The sequence below is a fragment of the Somniosus microcephalus genome, unplaced genomic scaffold (assembly GCF_052327205.1).
Source record: "Somniosus microcephalus isolate GS21.2 unplaced genomic scaffold, FLI_Smic_1.0 unresolved_chr3, whole genome shotgun sequence".
NCBI lineage: Eukaryota > Metazoa > Chordata > Chondrichthyes > Squaliformes > Somniosidae > Somniosus > Somniosus microcephalus.
Window position 1 is genome coordinate 41,351,883 of NW_028225181.1, and position 18,054 is coordinate 41,369,936.

The 18,054-nt window shown below is 48.1% G+C and overlaps 1 protein-coding gene across 1 annotated transcript in view; it reads right to left on the reverse strand.

The window, feature by feature from the left end:
• Positions 1–7,978: 7,978 nt before the first annotated feature.
• Positions 7,979–18,054, reverse strand: part of LOC147091382 (putative G protein-coupled receptor 139) — a 44,731-nt gene continuing 34,655 nt past the window's right edge. The window contains exon 2 of the mRNA XM_085976583.1: positions 7,979–8,880. Coding sequence (XP_085832709.1) covers positions 7,979–8,880 — 902 coding nt within the window. The remainder of the gene's footprint in view (positions 8,881–18,054) is intronic.

The following is an 18,054-nucleotide window of genomic DNA, read 5'->3' on the forward strand; positions in this document are numbered from 1 at the left end:
AGAAATTTACAGCACGGATGTTGGCCATTTCAACCCATCGTTTCAGCGCCAGCCAACAAAGAGCTATCCAGCCTATTCCCACTTCCCAGCTCTTGGTCCCTGCAGGTTAGAGCATCCCAAGTGCACATCCAAGTACTTTTTAAATAAGGTTAGTGTTCCTGCCGCTTCCACCCTTTCAGGCAGTGAGTTCCAACACCACAACCCTCTGGCTGAAGAAATTGTACCTCAAAAACCCTCTAAACCTTGCCCCAATTATGTTAAATCTGTGCCCCATGGTTTTTGACCACTCTGCGAAAGGAAATAAGTCATATCTATTAAATTTTTCTAAGCCCCTCATAATGTTATACACCTCAATAATACCTCCCCTCAGCCCCCTCTGCTCCAAGGAAAACAGACGCAGCATATCCTGTCTTAATAATAATCAACTTTATTGTCATTGTTAGTGCACAAGTGCAGTGCAACGAAATGTAAGTTTGCAGCTCCCGAGAGTGTACATTTTGATTAAGACATTTAACATACATTTGGCTTGTAACATAAACATAAATATAATAAAGTGCATTGACAGATGTGCAGGCTTTAGAGTTTATTAGCAGAGTTCAGTAGGATGACAGCCCTGGGAAAGAATCTGTTCCTAAATCTGGTCGTGCGAGTGCGAATGCATCTGTAGCGTCTCCCAGATGGCGGGGGGTGAACAAACTGTAGCTGGGGTGGGTGATATACCTATCAATTCAGTCCATGAAAAGCGACGAGTTAAGATAGTAACTATAGGTTTTTATTGGCTAAATAACAGAGCCCACCCTCGTGGGCTATCGGTTCCAACAAGGGAGAATACTAGCCAAGCGGTCACCTTTATACCTGGGCAAGCAGGCGGAGCCATGGGCGGAGTCAGCTGAGGTAAGCCCAGGTATAGCAGTGTGCATGGCAAGAGGTCACCTTGTGTATCGATAACAACAGTGTAAACAGTGATAACAACAGTGTAACAATAGTGAACGGTTGTGAACGGTAACAGTGGTTTACCACATTCACCCCTTGTTTAAAATTGAGTCCGGCGGGGTGAAGTGTACTACCAGTTCGTGTAGGTCAGTCTCTCAGGAGGCCTCGTAAGCCTTTCTGATCGGCGCAGCAGCGGCAGCGGTGGTGCAGGAACCGATGGTAATGCTGGTGTCTGCGTGGTCGACGAAGGCTCCTGGGGTTCTGGCATGCCGTCTACAGGAGCTGGATTTGGGGGAGTGGTGGGGGGTATCGGTGGTATCTCGGGGGTGCCCGAGGGTGCGAGGTCTCGCAAGGAGACAGTGTCCTCCCGCCCGTCTGGGTAAGCCACATAGGCGTACTGGGGGTTGGCGTGCAGGAGGTCCACTCTCTCGACCAGGGGGTCCATTTTATGGGCCCTCACATGCTTCCGCAGCAAGACGGGCCCCGGAGAAGTCAGCCATGTTGGTAGCGAGGTTCCCGTAGTCGACTTCCTGGGGAAAACAAACATTCGTTCATGGGGGGTGGCGTTAATGGCAGTGCAAAGCAGTGACTGGATGGAATGGACTGCTGCCGGGAGGACTTCCTGCCAGCGAGAGATTGGAAGGCCCTTAGACTTTAGGGCTAAGAGGACGGCCTTCCAAACTGTCGCATTTTCTCTTTCCACCTGGCCGTTCCCCCGGGGGTTGTAGCTGGTGGTCCTGCTCGCAGCAATACCTCTCGCGAGCAGGAACTGGCGAAGTTCCTCGCTCATGAAGTGTGCGCCCCGGTCGCTATGTATATAGTTCGGGAACACGAACAAGGCGAACAGGTCGTTCAGGCATTTGATGACCGTGGTACTGGTCATGTCTGGGCAGGGGATGGCAAAGGGGAAACGGGAGTACTCGTCAATAATGTTGAGGAAGTACACATCACGGTCAGAGGACGGGAGGGGCCCCTTAAAATCGATGCTCAAGCGCTCGAAGGGGCGGGTGGCCTTGATCAGGCTTGCTCTGTCCGGCCTATAGAAATGCGGTTTGCATTCGGCACAGGTTTGGCAGTTCCTGGTTATGGTCCTGACCTCCTCGATGGAGTAGGGCAGGTTGCCGGCCTTAATGAAGTGGTAAAGTCTGGTGACCCCGGGGTGGCAGAGGTCGTTGTGGAGGGTCCGTAGTCTATCAACTTGCGCGTTTGCGCAAGTACTTAGTGATAGAGCATCCGGGGGGTCGTTGAGTTAACCAGGCCGGTACAAGATATCGTAATCGTAGGTGGAGAGCTCAATTCTCCACCTCAAGATCTTGTCGTTCTTGATTTTGCCCTTCAGCTTGTTATTAAACATAAAAGCAACCGAACGCTGGTCGGTGAGGAGGGTAAATCGTTTGCCTGCCAGGTAATGACTCCAGCGTCGTACCGCCTCCACAACCACCTGGGCCTCCTTCTCGACAGACGCGTGTCGGATCTCAGGGCCCTGGAGGGTCCTTGAGAAGAAGGCAACAGGTCTCCCCGCCTGGTTAAGGGTTGCCGCTAGGGCGAAGTCGGAGGCATCGCTCTCCACTAGGAAAGGGATGGACTCATCCACAGCATGCATTGTGGCCTTCACAATGTCTCCTTTTATGAGGGAGTAGGCTGCGCCTGCTTCTGCTGTCAGCGGGAAGGAGGTGGACTTCATGAGGGGTCTGGCTTTGTCTGCATAATTCGGCACCCATTGGGCATAGTAAGCGAAGAGCCCCAGGGTTCTCTTCAGCGTCTTTGGACAGTGGGGGAGGGGAAGCTCCATGAGGGGGCGCATTCTTTCGGGGTCGGGGCCGATGACTCCGTTCTCTACTACGCAGCCAAGGATGGCCAGGCGCGCGGTATTAAACACACATTTATCCTTATTGTAAGTGAGATTCAGCCGTTGGGCCGTACGGAGGAATTTCTGCAGATTAACATCATGGTCCTGCTGGTCGCGGCCGCAGATGGTGACGTTATCTACATAAGGGAACGTGGCCTGAAGCGCGTTCTGGTCGACCATCCGGTCCATCTCCCTTTGGAAGACCGAGACTCCATTGGTGACGCCGAAGGGAACCCTAAGGAAGTGGTAGAGGCGGCCGTTCGCCTTGAAGGCGGTATACTGGCGGTCCTCAGGGCGGATAGGGAGTTGGTGATAGGCTGACTTGAGGTCGATGGTGGAGAATACCCGGTACTGTGCAATCTGGTTGACCATATCAGATATGCGGGGAAGGGGGTATGCGTCCAGTTGGGTGTACCGGTTAATGGTTTGGCTGTAGTCGATGACCAGGCGGTGTTTATCACCGGTCTTAACGACTATGACCTGGGCACGCCAGTGGCTGGTGCTCCCCTCGATGATGCCCTCCTTCAGGAGTCGCTGCACCTCAGAGCTAATAAAAGCTCTGTCCCCGGCGCTGTACCGCCTGCTCTTGGTAGCGACAGGTTTACAGTCACGGGTGACGTTAGCGAACAAGGAGGGGGCGGGACTTTGAGGGAGGAGAGGCCGCAGGTGGTACGTGGTGGGCGGTTTACAATTTGCTGGTTGTAGACTGTGAGTGGGGGGAGGGGTCCACCGTACGCCAAAGTGACACTTTGAAGGTGGCATTGGAAATCCAGCCCTAGTAGGATGGCAGCGCAGAGCTGGGGCAGGACGAGAAGTTTAAAATTTTTATATTCCGTGCCCCTAACCAACAGGGTCACTACACAGTAGCCGCTAATGTCTGTTGAATGGGACTTCGCCGCCATCGAGATCCGCTGGCGCGCTGGCCGGACAGTGAGGGAATAGCAGCTCACCATGTCTGGATGAATAAAACTCTCCGTGCTTCCGCTGTCGAACAGGCAGAACGTGGCGTGGCCGTTTACTTCGATGTCCATCATGGACTTGGGCAGATGATGCGGGAGAGCTTGGTCAAGCGTGACGGAGGCCAGTGTATGGCTGAGCGAGCTGCTGTAGTCTGCAGGCGAGGCGGTGATCGGGTCTGGAGACAGAACGGCGGCCGAGTGTGGCGAACAAAATGGCGGCGCCCATGACGCGGGTACCCACGAAGTTGGACAAAATGGCGGAGAAGATGGCCGCCCCCACAACTCACATGAGGCAATGCTGGCGTCTGTGGCCTTGATCAAAGATGGCTGCCCCCACGACCCACCTGAGGCAATGCTGGCGTCTGTGGCCTTGATCAACGATGGCCGCCCGCACAACTCACATGAGGCAATGCTGGCGTCTGTGGCTTTCCCCCTGCAGGCGTTTACAAAGTGGCCTTTCTTTTTACAGCTGGAGCAGGTCGCGTTCCTTGCAGGGCAGCGCGCCCTTTGGTGTCTCGCCTGGCCACAGAAGAAGCAGCTGGCGGCCCGATCGCGGAGGTCCGCTGCCACAGCGGGTCCCGGGGGTGGCGGTCCCGATCGATTCCGGGACACCGACGCCGTGGTGGGTCCCAGGGGTGGCAGTGCGAGGGGAATTGCGGCCGGAGTCGGGCCCGAGTCCCAGGGTCGCGCAGCACAGTACCTGGAGTACGCCTCGAGGTCCCGATGGGCCACTTCCAGAGAGCGAGCGAGGGCTGCAGTTCTATTCAAGTCGAGGTCCTTTGATTCGAGCAGTCTTTGCCGTGAGCAGTCGGACCGAAGGCCTTTCACGAAGGCATCGCGGATGTTCCCTTCAGTATTTTCTGCAGCCGTTACAGCTTTAAAGCCACAGTCCCTGCCGAGTGTTTGTAGCGCCCGTAAAAATTCATCTACAGACTCTCCTGGCTGTTGCGAGTGGGATCTTAGGAGACGTCTGGCATACATAGAATTTACAGGGCTCTGGTACTGCTCTTTCAGCAGGTGGAGGGCGTCCTCGTATGTAGCACGGTCCCGGATGAATGCAAATACTTTAGGGCTCACCTGGGCGGTCAGAACTCTTAGTTTGGATCCCGGAGGCACGCCAGATTCTCCCAGGTAGGATTCGAAACAGCTCAGCCAGTGTTCGAAGTCGAGGGCTGAGTTCGCTACCTGTGGGTTTAGATCCAGGTACGGCGGTCGGAGGGCTCGCAGTCAGGCCGGCTGCTGTGGCTGTTGTAGCTGGCCGTTTGGCTGGTCATTTGGCTGCTCCGATCCACTCATTTCAAAATTTAGCCAATAAAACTGATATACCTATCAATTCATCCAATGAAAAGCGACGTTAAGATAGTAACTATAGGTTTTTATTGGCTAAATAACAGAGCCCACCCTCGTGGGCGATCGGTTCCAATAAGGGAGAATACTAGCCAAGCGGTCACCTTTATACCTGGGCAAGCAGGCGGAGCCATGGGCGGAGTCAGCTGAGGTAAGCCCAGGTATAGCAGTGTGCATGGCAAGAGGTAACCTTGTGTATCGATAACAACAGTGTAAACAGTGATAACAACAGTGTAACAATAGTGAACGGTTGTGAACGGTAACAGTGGTTTACCACAGTGGGTACGGTCTTTGATGATGGTCAGTGACCTCCGTAGACAGCGCTTCTGGTAGATGTTCTCAATGGTCGGTAGCTGGGTGCCGGTAATGCGTTAAGCAGTTTTGACTACCCGCTGCAGGGTTTTCCATTCATAGGAGGTACAGCTGCTATACCACACTGTGATACCGTTCGTCAGGATGCTCTCTATTGTGCAGCAGTAAAAGTTAGAGAGGATCCGGCGTGACAGGTTGCTTCCCTTCAGCCTCCTTAGGAAATATAGGCTAAGAACCTCTACTCTCGGCAAAATCCTTGTAAATCTCCTTTGAATCCTCTCTAGTGCAGTCACATATTTCCTGAAAAGTGGTGACCAGAACAAATGCAGTACTCTAGCTGAGGCCTAACTCGTGTTTTATACAGTTGAAGCATAAACCCCTGCTCTTGTATTCTATGCCACGGCTAATACAGGCAAGCATTCTGTATGCCTTCTTAGCAACCTTATCTACCTGGCCTGCTCCCTTCAGGGATCTGGCGACATATACTCCAAGGTCCCTTTGTTCCACTACATTACACAGTGTCCTACCATTTAATATATATTCCCTGTCCTTGTTAGCCTTCCCCAAATGCATTACTCACACTTCTCCGGATAGAATTCCATTTGCCACTGTTCTGCCCCCCTGACCAATGTATTAAAATCTTGCTGCAGTCCACAGCTTCCTACTTCAGTATCAACCACAAAGCCGATTTTAATATCATCTCCAAACTTCTTAAGCATAACCCTTATATTCAAGTCAACATCGTTGATATATACCACAAAAAACAAGGGACGTAGTAATGAGACCTGCGGAACCCCACTGGAAACAGCCTTGCAGTCACAATAACATGCATCAGCCATTACCCTCTGGTCTCCGAGCCAGTTTTGGATCGCATGGACTTTTAACTTCCTGGCCAGTCTGCCATCTGGAAAATTATCAAAAGCCTTGCTAAAGTCTCTATACACTAAATCAAACAAACTACACTCATTTACCCTCCTTGTTACCTCCTCAAAAAATTCAATCATTTTTGTCAGACACGACCATCCCTTAACAAATCCGTGCTGAATATCGTTGATTAACCCATGCCTTTCTAAATGTTGATTTATCCTGTCCTTCAGAATTCTTTCCAATAATTTTCCCACCACTTAGGCTGACTGGCCTGTAATTACTCCATCTTTCCTTTTCTTCCATTTAAAATAAAACATTAGCAGGCCTGCAGTCCTCCGGCACCACAACTGAAGCCAGAGAGGATTGAAAAATGATTGTTAAGGCCACAACTATTTACTCTTTGGCTTCGTTTAACAGCCTGGGATCATTTTCATCCGTGCCTCGGGATTTATCCACTTTTAAATCTGCTAAGCCCCTTAATACATCCTCTCTCACTTTGCTTAGTTCATCTAATATTTCACACTCCTCCCCCGCCATAGCAATGTCTGCTTCGCCCCTCTCGTTTGTGAAAACAGACGCAAAGTATTCATTAAGAGCCATACCAACACACAGATTACCGTCATGATCCCTAATAGGCCATTCCCTTTTTTTGGTTATCCACTTACTCTTAATATATTTATATAATATCTTTGTGTTTTCCTTGATTTTACTTGCCAATAATTTTTCATGCTCGCTCTTGGCTGTCCAAATATTATTTTCAATAGCACTCCTGCAATTTCTGTATTCCTCCAAAGATTCTGGAGCATTTCGCCATTGGTATATGTCATACGCTTCCCTTTTTTTCGATATCCTATCCTGCATATCTCTAGACATCCAGGGGACGCTACATTTGTTATTCCCTCCTTTTTTCTTTAATGGCACATGTTTGCTCTGAACCCATCGGATGTTGTCCTTGAATGGCTCCCACTGCTCTGACACTGATTTACCTTCAAGTAGCTATTTGCAGTCCACTATGGCTAAATCTTTCTGTGGGGCGCGGGTGCCCCAATATTTGTGCTGTACCCCAGTGGAGTCATCTTTTTGCGGAGTGCGGCTGCCGCCACCTTTGATCGGTTCCACGGAGCTGCCATCTTTGTGCTGGCCACGGGTGCCGCCATCTGTGTGCCGGGCGCGGCTGTCACCATATTTGTGTCTGGCCTCGGAGCCGCCAACTATGTGCGGGGCCCCGGCGCCACCATCTTTGTACTGGGCGCAGTGCCGCCATCTTTGTGTTGGACCTGGGTGTCGCTATCTTTGTATGGACCCTGGAGCCACCAGCTTTGTGCCGGGCCCCGTAACCGCAATTTTTGTGCAGTTCCCGGACACACCAAATTTGTGCTGGGCGCAGGTGTCGCCTTCTTTGTGCTTGCTGCAGGGGCCACCATCTTTATGCGGGGCACCGGAGCCGCCATCTTTGTACGGGACGCCGGAGCCGCCATCATTGTGCGGAGACCCAGAGCATACATTTTTCTGCGGTGCACCTCAGCTGCCAATTTTATGCTGTGCCGCAGAGCCGACATATTTGTAAGGGGCGTGGGTGCCACCATCTTTGTGGGTGCCACGCATCCACCATCTTTCTGCGGCGCCACGGAGCCGCCATCTTTTTGATGGGCACCACAATATCAGGCCCAGTGAATTCTCAACTCTCGGGCTACAAAATCTCCGTTTCTTCTCATCCTTTAATGAATTTTACAATCAGAGTAAAGGGATATTTTCCCACATTCTTCAACTGCTCTCTGAACTTAGTCTGGGTCACGGCATAAATTCCCGTGTTTGTGCAGCAACTCAGCAGCTGCAGCATGAACCCCAGTTCCTGTACATAATTAGGTAGAATTACAGATTGATACCCCATCCAGAACATCCGGTACCATATAGAATACACCATAAACATTGCCCATAACAGGATGAAATTACTGGAGATAACAAGCAGTAAAATGATGGATTTCCTGCGGCTCTCCATCTCTGGGTCTCTGGGACTCTCCCCACTGCTGGGACCCCGGAGTCTCCTGCGGGCTCTGCTGGCCACTAAAATGTGTCTGACGGTGACAGCATTCAGCAGCAGAATCACCACAAATGGGACCCCCGGTGTGAGAATATAATGAAGGAACTCGATTGTTCCCCAGACCCGTGAAAACAGAACATCACCTGTGACATCACAAAACCAGGGGCTGTTCGCAAGCAAATACCGACCTGTGTACATAAAATACCAGAAAATGTTCTTTAAACCGCTCATCACAGTCACTGTTCCCAGAACCACAGCCGCCGTTTTCTCGGTGCAATATTTAGTTTTCAGCTTCTGGCAACAAATGGCCAGAAATCGATCAAAGGTGAAAGTGACGGTGAACCAGACAGAACAGTCTGTGGCTGCAAACAGCAGGACGGCGTGGATATTACACAAGGGTATGGACCCCACGAAATTAAACTCTTCCCAATATACAATCGGAATGTGCCTCAATATCAGGTCAATGATAACGACCAGTAGATCCGCCGCTGCCATGGCCACCAGGTAGCGAGTCACACATTTGGAGAGACCGCACTTTCCCCGAGACAGTACCACAATGGTCACTAAGTTAACTGTGAGGAATGGAAATAAACAGAAGTTGTACATCAGGCTGGGAGCAAAATCAGCAGTTTGATGGAATTCGGGCTGAAATCTGCAACTCATTACCGACATTCAATGATATAACCTAATTATTTGACCTGTGGAGCTGAATACAGCGTTTAATGTAAGTATAATTGGAAAAATTTGTTGACTCAAATGGGAATAAATACAACATAAAAGTAACAGATGTTTGATCAAGGAGAGCTAACATGATCAATCTAAATTTAGCCCAGCAGACAAAAGCACCGCCCGAGGTACCAGGGACACAAAGGGCCAGAACCTCTCAGGAAGCCTTTGTGTCCCGGGATCAGTCAGCATTTGGAGTTTTGCAATTCGCTTATGTGCCCCCATGTTAGGGGACCGCAAAATCCCGCTTGGATTCCTGCTCCTGGTTAGAATATCCATTATATTGAGAACTGAAAATGAATGCAAATGTAAAATACAGAAACTGCAAACTTGCCATTCAATAATTACAGGCAATTGTATGTAAAATGTACGGATGTAATATGACATTGCTAAGATAATACATACAAGTACAGTGCAGTTATATAATGATATAAATGGGCTGTCAGATGTGTTTTGAAGATTGAGATTACTGCATTTTTGTTCACAATTGTAGCTCATTGAAAGGAAGATTTACCAATTAACTTTGCAAATAATGGATTCTGAATTGAAGTAAACAGTGATGATTGACCAGGTAAATTCCCACTAAATGCATTTATCAGCATCCGAATCAGGCAGCTTATCCCTCAGACAAAGTGCCACCGAATGCTTTTGCAAAATATCTGAACCAAAAATGGAAGAGAATTTTCCTTGTACTTATTCAACTGTTGTTTCCAACTTGTGCATACAATATTAGACAAGAAGACATCAAAGGATGTTCTTATGCTCAGACTTTCAGTTACAATCAGCTGGAATTGTTTATCCTGAAGTGCAGCAAGAATAGAAAATAACTCTGGGTCACACTGAGAAATCCACTGGACCGTGCCAGACGGGCATGGGATCCAATGGTGAATTCAACTCAATGATTGGAAATAAATGTATTGAAATCGGGCTGAATGAACATTTTATGAGAGTATAAATTATCCGTGTAACCCTACTTTAACCTTCAGAAGCAGTGCCACTAATGCAGAACTGGAGAGGGTGGGAAAGGAGACATTGACTGGAACTGAGTGATTAACGGATATTTCAGGCATTTAAAGATGTGGATGTGATCTGCCAAGATTTGTTCCTGTGAATCTGTAAGCAACAATACCGAGCATTAGGTGAAAACAAAGGCAAAATACTGCGGTTACTGGAAAGCAGAAATTAAAAGAGAAATTTATGGAAATAATCAGCAGGTCAGGCAACATCTGTGGAGAGAGAGAAACAGCTTTAGTTTCAGGTCATTAACATTTCAACATTAGGTGAAAAGTCTCCTAAGCCAAGACAGCATTCTTCTGATCTGATGCAAATATTCAGTGTAGATAGTCGACTGAAATTCGTTAAATAAAGTGGCAACTCCAATAAATTTGCTGGAGTTGAATATAGAAAATGTGAAACTTGGTAACACGATATCAACTTCAGAATCAACAGCTGACAGCGGATGGGATCGGTAATGACAAAGAGAGAAACACAGTTAAACATGCAGGGGAAAAGTGGGTTGGTTAGCACCTCCCATTAGTGCCTTCTGGGGGCGCCAACTTGACGCTGGATACATAGCGCCCGAGCGCGGCTACTTTAGCGCCGCTCATGAAAATGGCCAGTTGTTTTGCAACGGCACTAAAGACTACCGCCACCATCTCCTGCACCCGCAGATCATTATATCATGCCCCAGACCGGATATTGAGTTGTGTCCCGTGCCTTTCCGCCTGCCACTGGGAACGACAGGTAGAGCAGAATGCTATTTAAAGGCTGCTGCTCCCTGCCTTTTCTTGTCGGCCAAATTTTTGGTACACTCAGATTGAGAGGGAGAGAGACGTCCAGAGAGTTTCGATGCTGACGGAAGGAGTTTTGGGTCCTGAACCACTTTGCAGGTTCATTTTTATTTCACCTTCCTTCTAACGATATTTTGAAGCTTCGATGGTGCTGCACTAATTTGGGGGGTCGTCGTTCAGCTTCATCTCCTGAGGCAGCAGAGGCTCAGAGAGACAGTGGCAAACGTGGCCAGAAGGAGGAGGGCCAACAGGCCTCTGCACAGGAGATCACACCCTCCCAGTGTATTCAGCGAGCAATTCTCCTCCTATATCCATTTGTCTGAGGAGCAGTGTTTCCAAAGGCTGCGCTCCAGCAAGGAGGTGGTCACTGAGCTCTGCCACCTGCTGCAACCAGATCTGCAGCCTCAGCTCAAACCAGGACGTTACTTTCGGTGGCAGTGAAGGTGACAGTTGCTCTGAATTTCAATCCAGCGGTTATTTTCAGGCTTCTACTGGGGACTTCGTGAATACGTCCCAGTTCACTCTTCGTTGTTGCACCTGGGAGGTGACAAAAGCTTTGTAGAAATGGAGACGCCAGTACATCTCTCCCCATGGCACAGGACAAACAGCATGAATGCGCATGTGGCTTTGGTAGGATCAAGGGCTTCCCCATGGTTCAGGGCGCCATTGACTGCACGTCTGTGGCATTATGGACACCTCATGGAAATGCAGAGGTCTTCTGAAAAAACAAGGGCTTCCACTCTCTGAATGTCCACAGACTGCTCATATTCGCCAGCAGTGCATGCTATCCTGGAAGCAGCCACAATGCTTATATCCTGTGGAGACCGGTGGTGCAGACCTTTTCCAACCACCGCATCAAACTATTGGATATATCCTCGTGGACAAGTGTTATGCACTCTGCACCTGGCTGATGGCGCCGCTCTATAACACCAACACGCCAGCCGTGCTGCAATACAATGAGAGCCATAGCGCCACCAGAAACCTCATAGAGCAGATGATCTTGCAACAATGGTTCCGGTGTCTCCCTCTTCATTGTTGTGAGCTGCATGCTTCATAACATTGCACTCATGAGGATCAAGCCATTGTTACCAGGGATTGGTGCAACATTGGAGGAGGATGAGGATGAAGAGGAGGTTCAGCAGCACCAATGTTGGAGGGAGGCGCAAAATGTTGCCACTGCAAGGGCCGTCCGTGAATGGCTCATACAACACCGATTCTAACCCTTACTGAGAAGATGGCTTCTGGAATGAAGAAGCACATTATTGAAAGCATCCCGCACCCGCTATTTCCGGGCAAAGCTGCAATAAGTCAAATCAGGAAAGATGTAAATTAACAATAAAAAATATTTATGTTAAGAACTCTGTCATTTATGCAGGACCGACAATTAGAAACAAACCCATCAATTCATGATCTAACAAAACTCGTACTCACAACATGGAGATTAACGGCAAAACAGTAAAAAAATATAATATCAACAACCTCGAAATTTCTCCACAAACATTCCACCGATTTATTAACACATTCTACCTTTGGGCCTTCGAGGGTGACCTGCATTCTCTGCATACTTCCTCCCTTCCCACTTTACTGCTCCTCCTAATGTGGCACCAGTGGCCACAGCAAGGCTGGCAGAAGGTGATGAAAGCTGGATCCAGAGTTTGCCTTGGAGGACGTCTCCGACCACCTCTGGGTCTGGAAGGCCCGGCTGCAGACTGCACCAAATCTGCATGGGCAGCAGCAGACTGGGCTGCCTGTGTTGCAGGCCTTGACAAGTGCAATGGGGCAGTGGCAGTGGTGGGAGGAGGAATGCTGCCAACCTGAGAGGGGACAGCACCATCCTGCTCGACCATCACACTGCCACTCCCCCAGGGCAGAACCGTAGCAGCCAGAGCAATCTGCTGGAGCACAGTGGACTGTGGGTGACCCAGTGAGGATGGCAGCAGTCAGCGATTGCATGACATCTATCTGAGACTGCATGAGACCAGTCTGAGAATGGATGGCACCAAGCAATGACACAGTTGCAGCACTAAGCCATTGCATTGAATCAGTCTATGCTGCAATGCATCCTGCCTCCTCACCCATTGCACATGACATGGCCTCTGGTTCCGCACGTTCGCCCTGCAGTTCAACCATCTTCTTCAACGAGGCAAGGATGGGTTTAAGGGTTTGCACAAGGATGACAGCTGTGCTAGCTGCGGACTCCTGCACACTCCTAGCCAGATCATCCATGCTGCCTGCCACCCTAGCCATTGCACCCATCAGATCAGTGTGTATGCTCAATGACTGTGTATTCATGGCCGTTATATCGAAGTCCTCATCTGAGTCCTGTAGCACATAACTATTGCCGCTACTCACCCACCGTTGAGATGGCTCCTGAGCTTCCCTACACCCATGACGTTGCTGCCGACCACTGGGTCCAGGAGCTTCACCCTCATCAGAGCCTAACATTCTGCTCCCTCCAGGCATGGACTGGCCCCAGTTGCTGATGTGTCATCCTCGGGACACACAGGCGGTGAGGAGCCGGCATGCTCTTCCTCCTAGACTGGCGCGGCGCTGCCACTGGCCGGCTGAGGGACAGGCTGGTCAGCTGGTGGTTCACAACCGGTCCTCCTCCGGTGCATTGCCACTCCCTTCTGTTATGAGAGAGCTTAGCCTGCAAGAAAAAGGACAGCGTGTGACTGAGTTTGCTGCCATGTGTTGGCAGATGTGCCTATCATATTTGAATAGACGTTATTGTGTGCAGCCATGGGTGTGGCAGATGTGCCTACCGTAGCTGAATAGCCGTTACTGTGTGCAGCCATGTGATTAGCAAATGAGCCTACCACAGTTGAATAGCTGTTGAAGCGTGCAGCCATGGGTTTGGCAGATGTGCCTACCATAGTTGAATAGACGTTATTATGTGCAGGCAAGATATTGGCTGATTTGCATACCATTGTTTGTTTAGCCGTTACTGTCTGCAGCCATGTGTTTAGCAGATGTGCCTACCATCGTTGAAGAGCCTTTATTGTGTGCAGCCATGAGTTTACCAGATGTGACTACCACAGGTGAATAGTCAGTATTGTGTGCAGCCATTTGTTTGGCAGATGTGTCTCCCGTAGTTGAATAGCCGTTTTTTGTGTGCAAGGTGTGGGATGTGAATGTATGTTTTATGAAGTGGCCATAGGCCTTGGGTGAGTGTTGGGCATTTGGGTTTGTGTTCCCTCTGGACACAGAGTTTACTTGAAATGGAGGGATGTAGATGTATTGAAAAGGAGGTACTCACCCTGACCACCCGAGTGAGGTCATTGAACTTCTTCAGACATTGGGTGTGGGTCCTCGGCACCAAGGCCCTCGAGGAGACGTGCTGAGCCACCTCCCTCCACACCCTTCTAACCTCCCGGGGCAATGGCCTCCTGCCACTCTAAGGGAACAGCATTGCCCATCACATTTCCACTGAGCCAAGGAGAGACACCAATGCCTCCTCACTGAAGGTCTTTCTCTGGACCTCTCCATTACTTAGAATTAATAACTGGACATAAACCCTTACTAGGAACACCAACAGCGGTGAGATGGGGATAGTACATATTTTGTTCATCATAACATATTCCTAATATCCTAAACACATCATCCCAATCCATGCCTTCCCTACTGTGAGTGACTGGTGGTCTTTTTGCTGGAGGCAGCGCACTGACTGTGTGAGGTGACACTGTGAAGGGAGCACCTTATTTAGAGCAGAAGGAAATCCCCGAGTGATGTCATTGGGCCTCACTGTAACTGATATTAATCATCATCACTGAACAAACAGACTCATGCAACCACTATCACCACAACACCTTACTGCAACACAATCTAGCTCACCTTAATGTAAACAGTTTTAAATTAAAAGTGAGCGAATACGCAATATTTCACCCGCCCATATACCTAAGAATATGAGAATTAGGAGCAGGAGTAGGCCATATGGCCCTTCAAGCCCTTCACTGAATAACATCATGGCTGATCGTCGACCTCAAATCCACATTGGCCCCAAAGCCGCTCCATCCTCATCTTCATATCCCTTGATTCCTGTAGAGGCCAAATACACTGAGAATAGAATAGAGAAGAGAAAGTTTCTCTTCCTGTATTGTTCTAAAGCTGAGAACAAAAGACGAGAAAGTGACAGAAGGAAGGAAGGAATAACGTGCTAGCTGTGGCTCAGTGGGTAGCACACTCGCCTCTGGCTTCATGAAAGTTTGTGTTCAAGTCCCACTGCAGGGACTTGTAGCACATAAATCTAGGCTGACACTCCAGTGCAGTGCTGAGGGAGTGCTGTAATGTCAGAGGTGCCATCTTTCGGATGAGACATTAAGTCAAGGCCCTGTATGTGCTCTCAGGTGGATGTAAAAGATCCCATGGCACTATTTCTAAGAGGAGTAGGTTTGTTGTCCCCGGTAGCATGGTCAATATTTATCCCACAATCAATATAACAGGAACAGCTTATCTGGTCATTGTCACATTGCTGTTTATGGGAGCTTGCTGTGCACTAACTGGCTGGCGCGTTATGTACACTGCAACAGTGATTAAAAATAAAAAAGTACTTCATTTGCTGTAAAGTGTTTTGAGATTTCAGATGGTCGTGAAAGTTGCTATATAAATACAAGTCTTTCTTTCTTAAAAGATAGAATAGTTACAACGCAGAAGGAGACAATTTGGCCCGTCGAGCACATGCCGGCTCTCTACAAGTACACTTCAGCAAGTCCCACTCCCACGCTCATTCCCCGTAGCATTGCAATATTTTTCCTGCAGGTACTTATCCAATTCCCTTTTGAAAGCCAAGATTGAATCTGCCTCCTCCACCCTTTAAGGCAGTGCATTCCAGATCCTAACCACTCGCTGCGTTAAAAAAGGTTTTTTCTTATGTCCCCTTTGGTTATTCTGCCAATCACCTTGAATCTGTGTCCCCTGATTCTTGTCCTTTCCACCAATGGGAACAGTTTATGTCTATCTACTCTGTCCAGACCCCTCATAATTTTGAACAGCTCTATCACATCTCCTCTCAAACTTCTCTGCTCTAACGATAACAACCCCATCTTCTCCCATCTATCCACGTAACTGAAGTCCCTAATCCCTGGAATCATTCTTGTAAATCTTTTCTGCTCCGTCTCTAATGCACTCAAATCCTTCGTAAGGTTCGGTGCCCAGAATTGGACACAATACTCCAGTAGAGGCAGAAACAATATTTTATACAGCTGAATCACAACTTCTTTGTTTCTGTACTCTATGCCTCTATTTATGAAGCCCATGATCCTGTATGCTTTTCTAACCACTTTCTCAACCTGCGCAACAAAATTCAACGATTTTTGCACATACACCCCCAGGTCTCTCTGCTAATGCAGCCCTTTTATAACTGTTTACTAGACATCCAAGATTTGTGTCAGCTGCAAATTTCGAAATTTTGCCCTGTACACCCAAGTCCAAGTCATTAAAATATATCAGGAAAGCAGTGGTCCTACTACGGAGAAACACCACTGTATAACTTCCTTAAATCTGGAAAACAATCGTTCAGCACAACTCTCTGTTTCCTGTCACGTAGCCAATTTCATATCCATGCTGCCACTGTCACTGTTATTCCATGGGCTTCAACTTAAAAAAACAAGTCTGAAGGCTTTCTGTTGTAATGCGAGGAGCATTCGTAATAAGGTTATTGAATTAGCTGCGCAAATAGATGTAAACGGATGTGATATAATTAGGATTATGGAGATATGGCTCCAGGGTGACCAAGACTGGGAATTCAACCTCCAGGAGTATTAAATATTCAGGAAGGACAGGCAAAAAGGAAAAGGACATGGGGAAATACTGCTGCTTAAAGAGGAGATTATCACAATAGTAAGGAAGGATATTAGCTCTGCTGATATGGAATCTGTATGGGTAGAGCTGAGAAAAACCAAGCGGCAGAAAAAGTTATTGGGAGATGCACACAGGCCCCCAAACAGTAATGCTGATGTAGAGGGTGGCATTAAACGGGAAAGTAGAGGCACGTGCAATAAGGGCACAGCAGTTTTCTACGGTGACTTTAATTTGAATATAAATTGGAATAAACAAAATAATAACAATAACGTGGAGGAGGAATTCCTATTGTGTATACGGGATGGTTTCCGGGACCCATATGTCGAGGAACCAACTAGAGATCAGGCCATCTTAGACGGGGAATTATATAATGAGAAATGATTGATTAACAATCTTGTTGTGCCAGGCCCCTTGGGGAGCAGCGTTTATAATATGATAGAATGCTTCATTACGATGGAGAGTGAAGTAGTTGACTCAGAGACTAGGGTCCTGAATTTAAATAAAGGAAAGTACGATAGTATGAGGCGCGATTTGGCTAGGATGGATTGGGGAACGTTACTTAAATGGTTGGCGGTGCATAGGCAATGGCAAACATTTAAAGATCGCATGGATGAACTACAGCATTTCTTCATGCCTGTTTGGCATAGAAATGAAACCAAAAAGGTGACTCAACAGTGGCTAACAAGGGAAATTAGGGATAGCATAATATCCAAGGAGAGGACATAGAAATTGGCAAGAAAAAGCAGCAAACCTGAGGATTGGGTGCAGTTTAGGATTCAGCAAAGGAGGACAAAGGGATTTAATAAGAGGGGGGAGAGTAATCTTGCAGTGAACATAAAAACTGACTGTAAATGCTTCTATAGATATGTGAAGAGTAAACGATTGGTGAAGTCAAGCTTAGGTCCTTTGCAGTCAGAATCAAGGGAATTTATAATGGGGAACAAAGAAATGGCTGACCAATTAAATATGTACGATGCTTGTGTCTTCACAAAGGAGTACACAAATAACCTCCCAGAGATGTTGGGGAACATAGGGTCTAATGAGAGGGAGGAACTGAATTAAATCAATATTTGTAGGGAAATGGTGTTAGGGACATTGACGGGATTGTTGGCCGACAAATCCCCAGGGCCTGATAATCTAGATTCTACGGTACTTAAGGAAGTGACCCTAGAAATAATAGATACATTGCTGGTCATCTTGCAAAATTCTATAGACACTGGAACAGTTCCCATGGATTGGAGTGTAGCTAGTGTAACCACACTAATTGAAAAAGGTGGTAGAGAGAAAACGGGGAATTATAGTAAACCGGTTAGCCTGACATCGGTAATGGGGAAGATGCTACAGTCCATTATAAAAGATGTAATAGCAGAGCACTTGGATAACAACGACAGGATCGGACAAAGTAACCATGGATTTACAAAAGGTATGTTC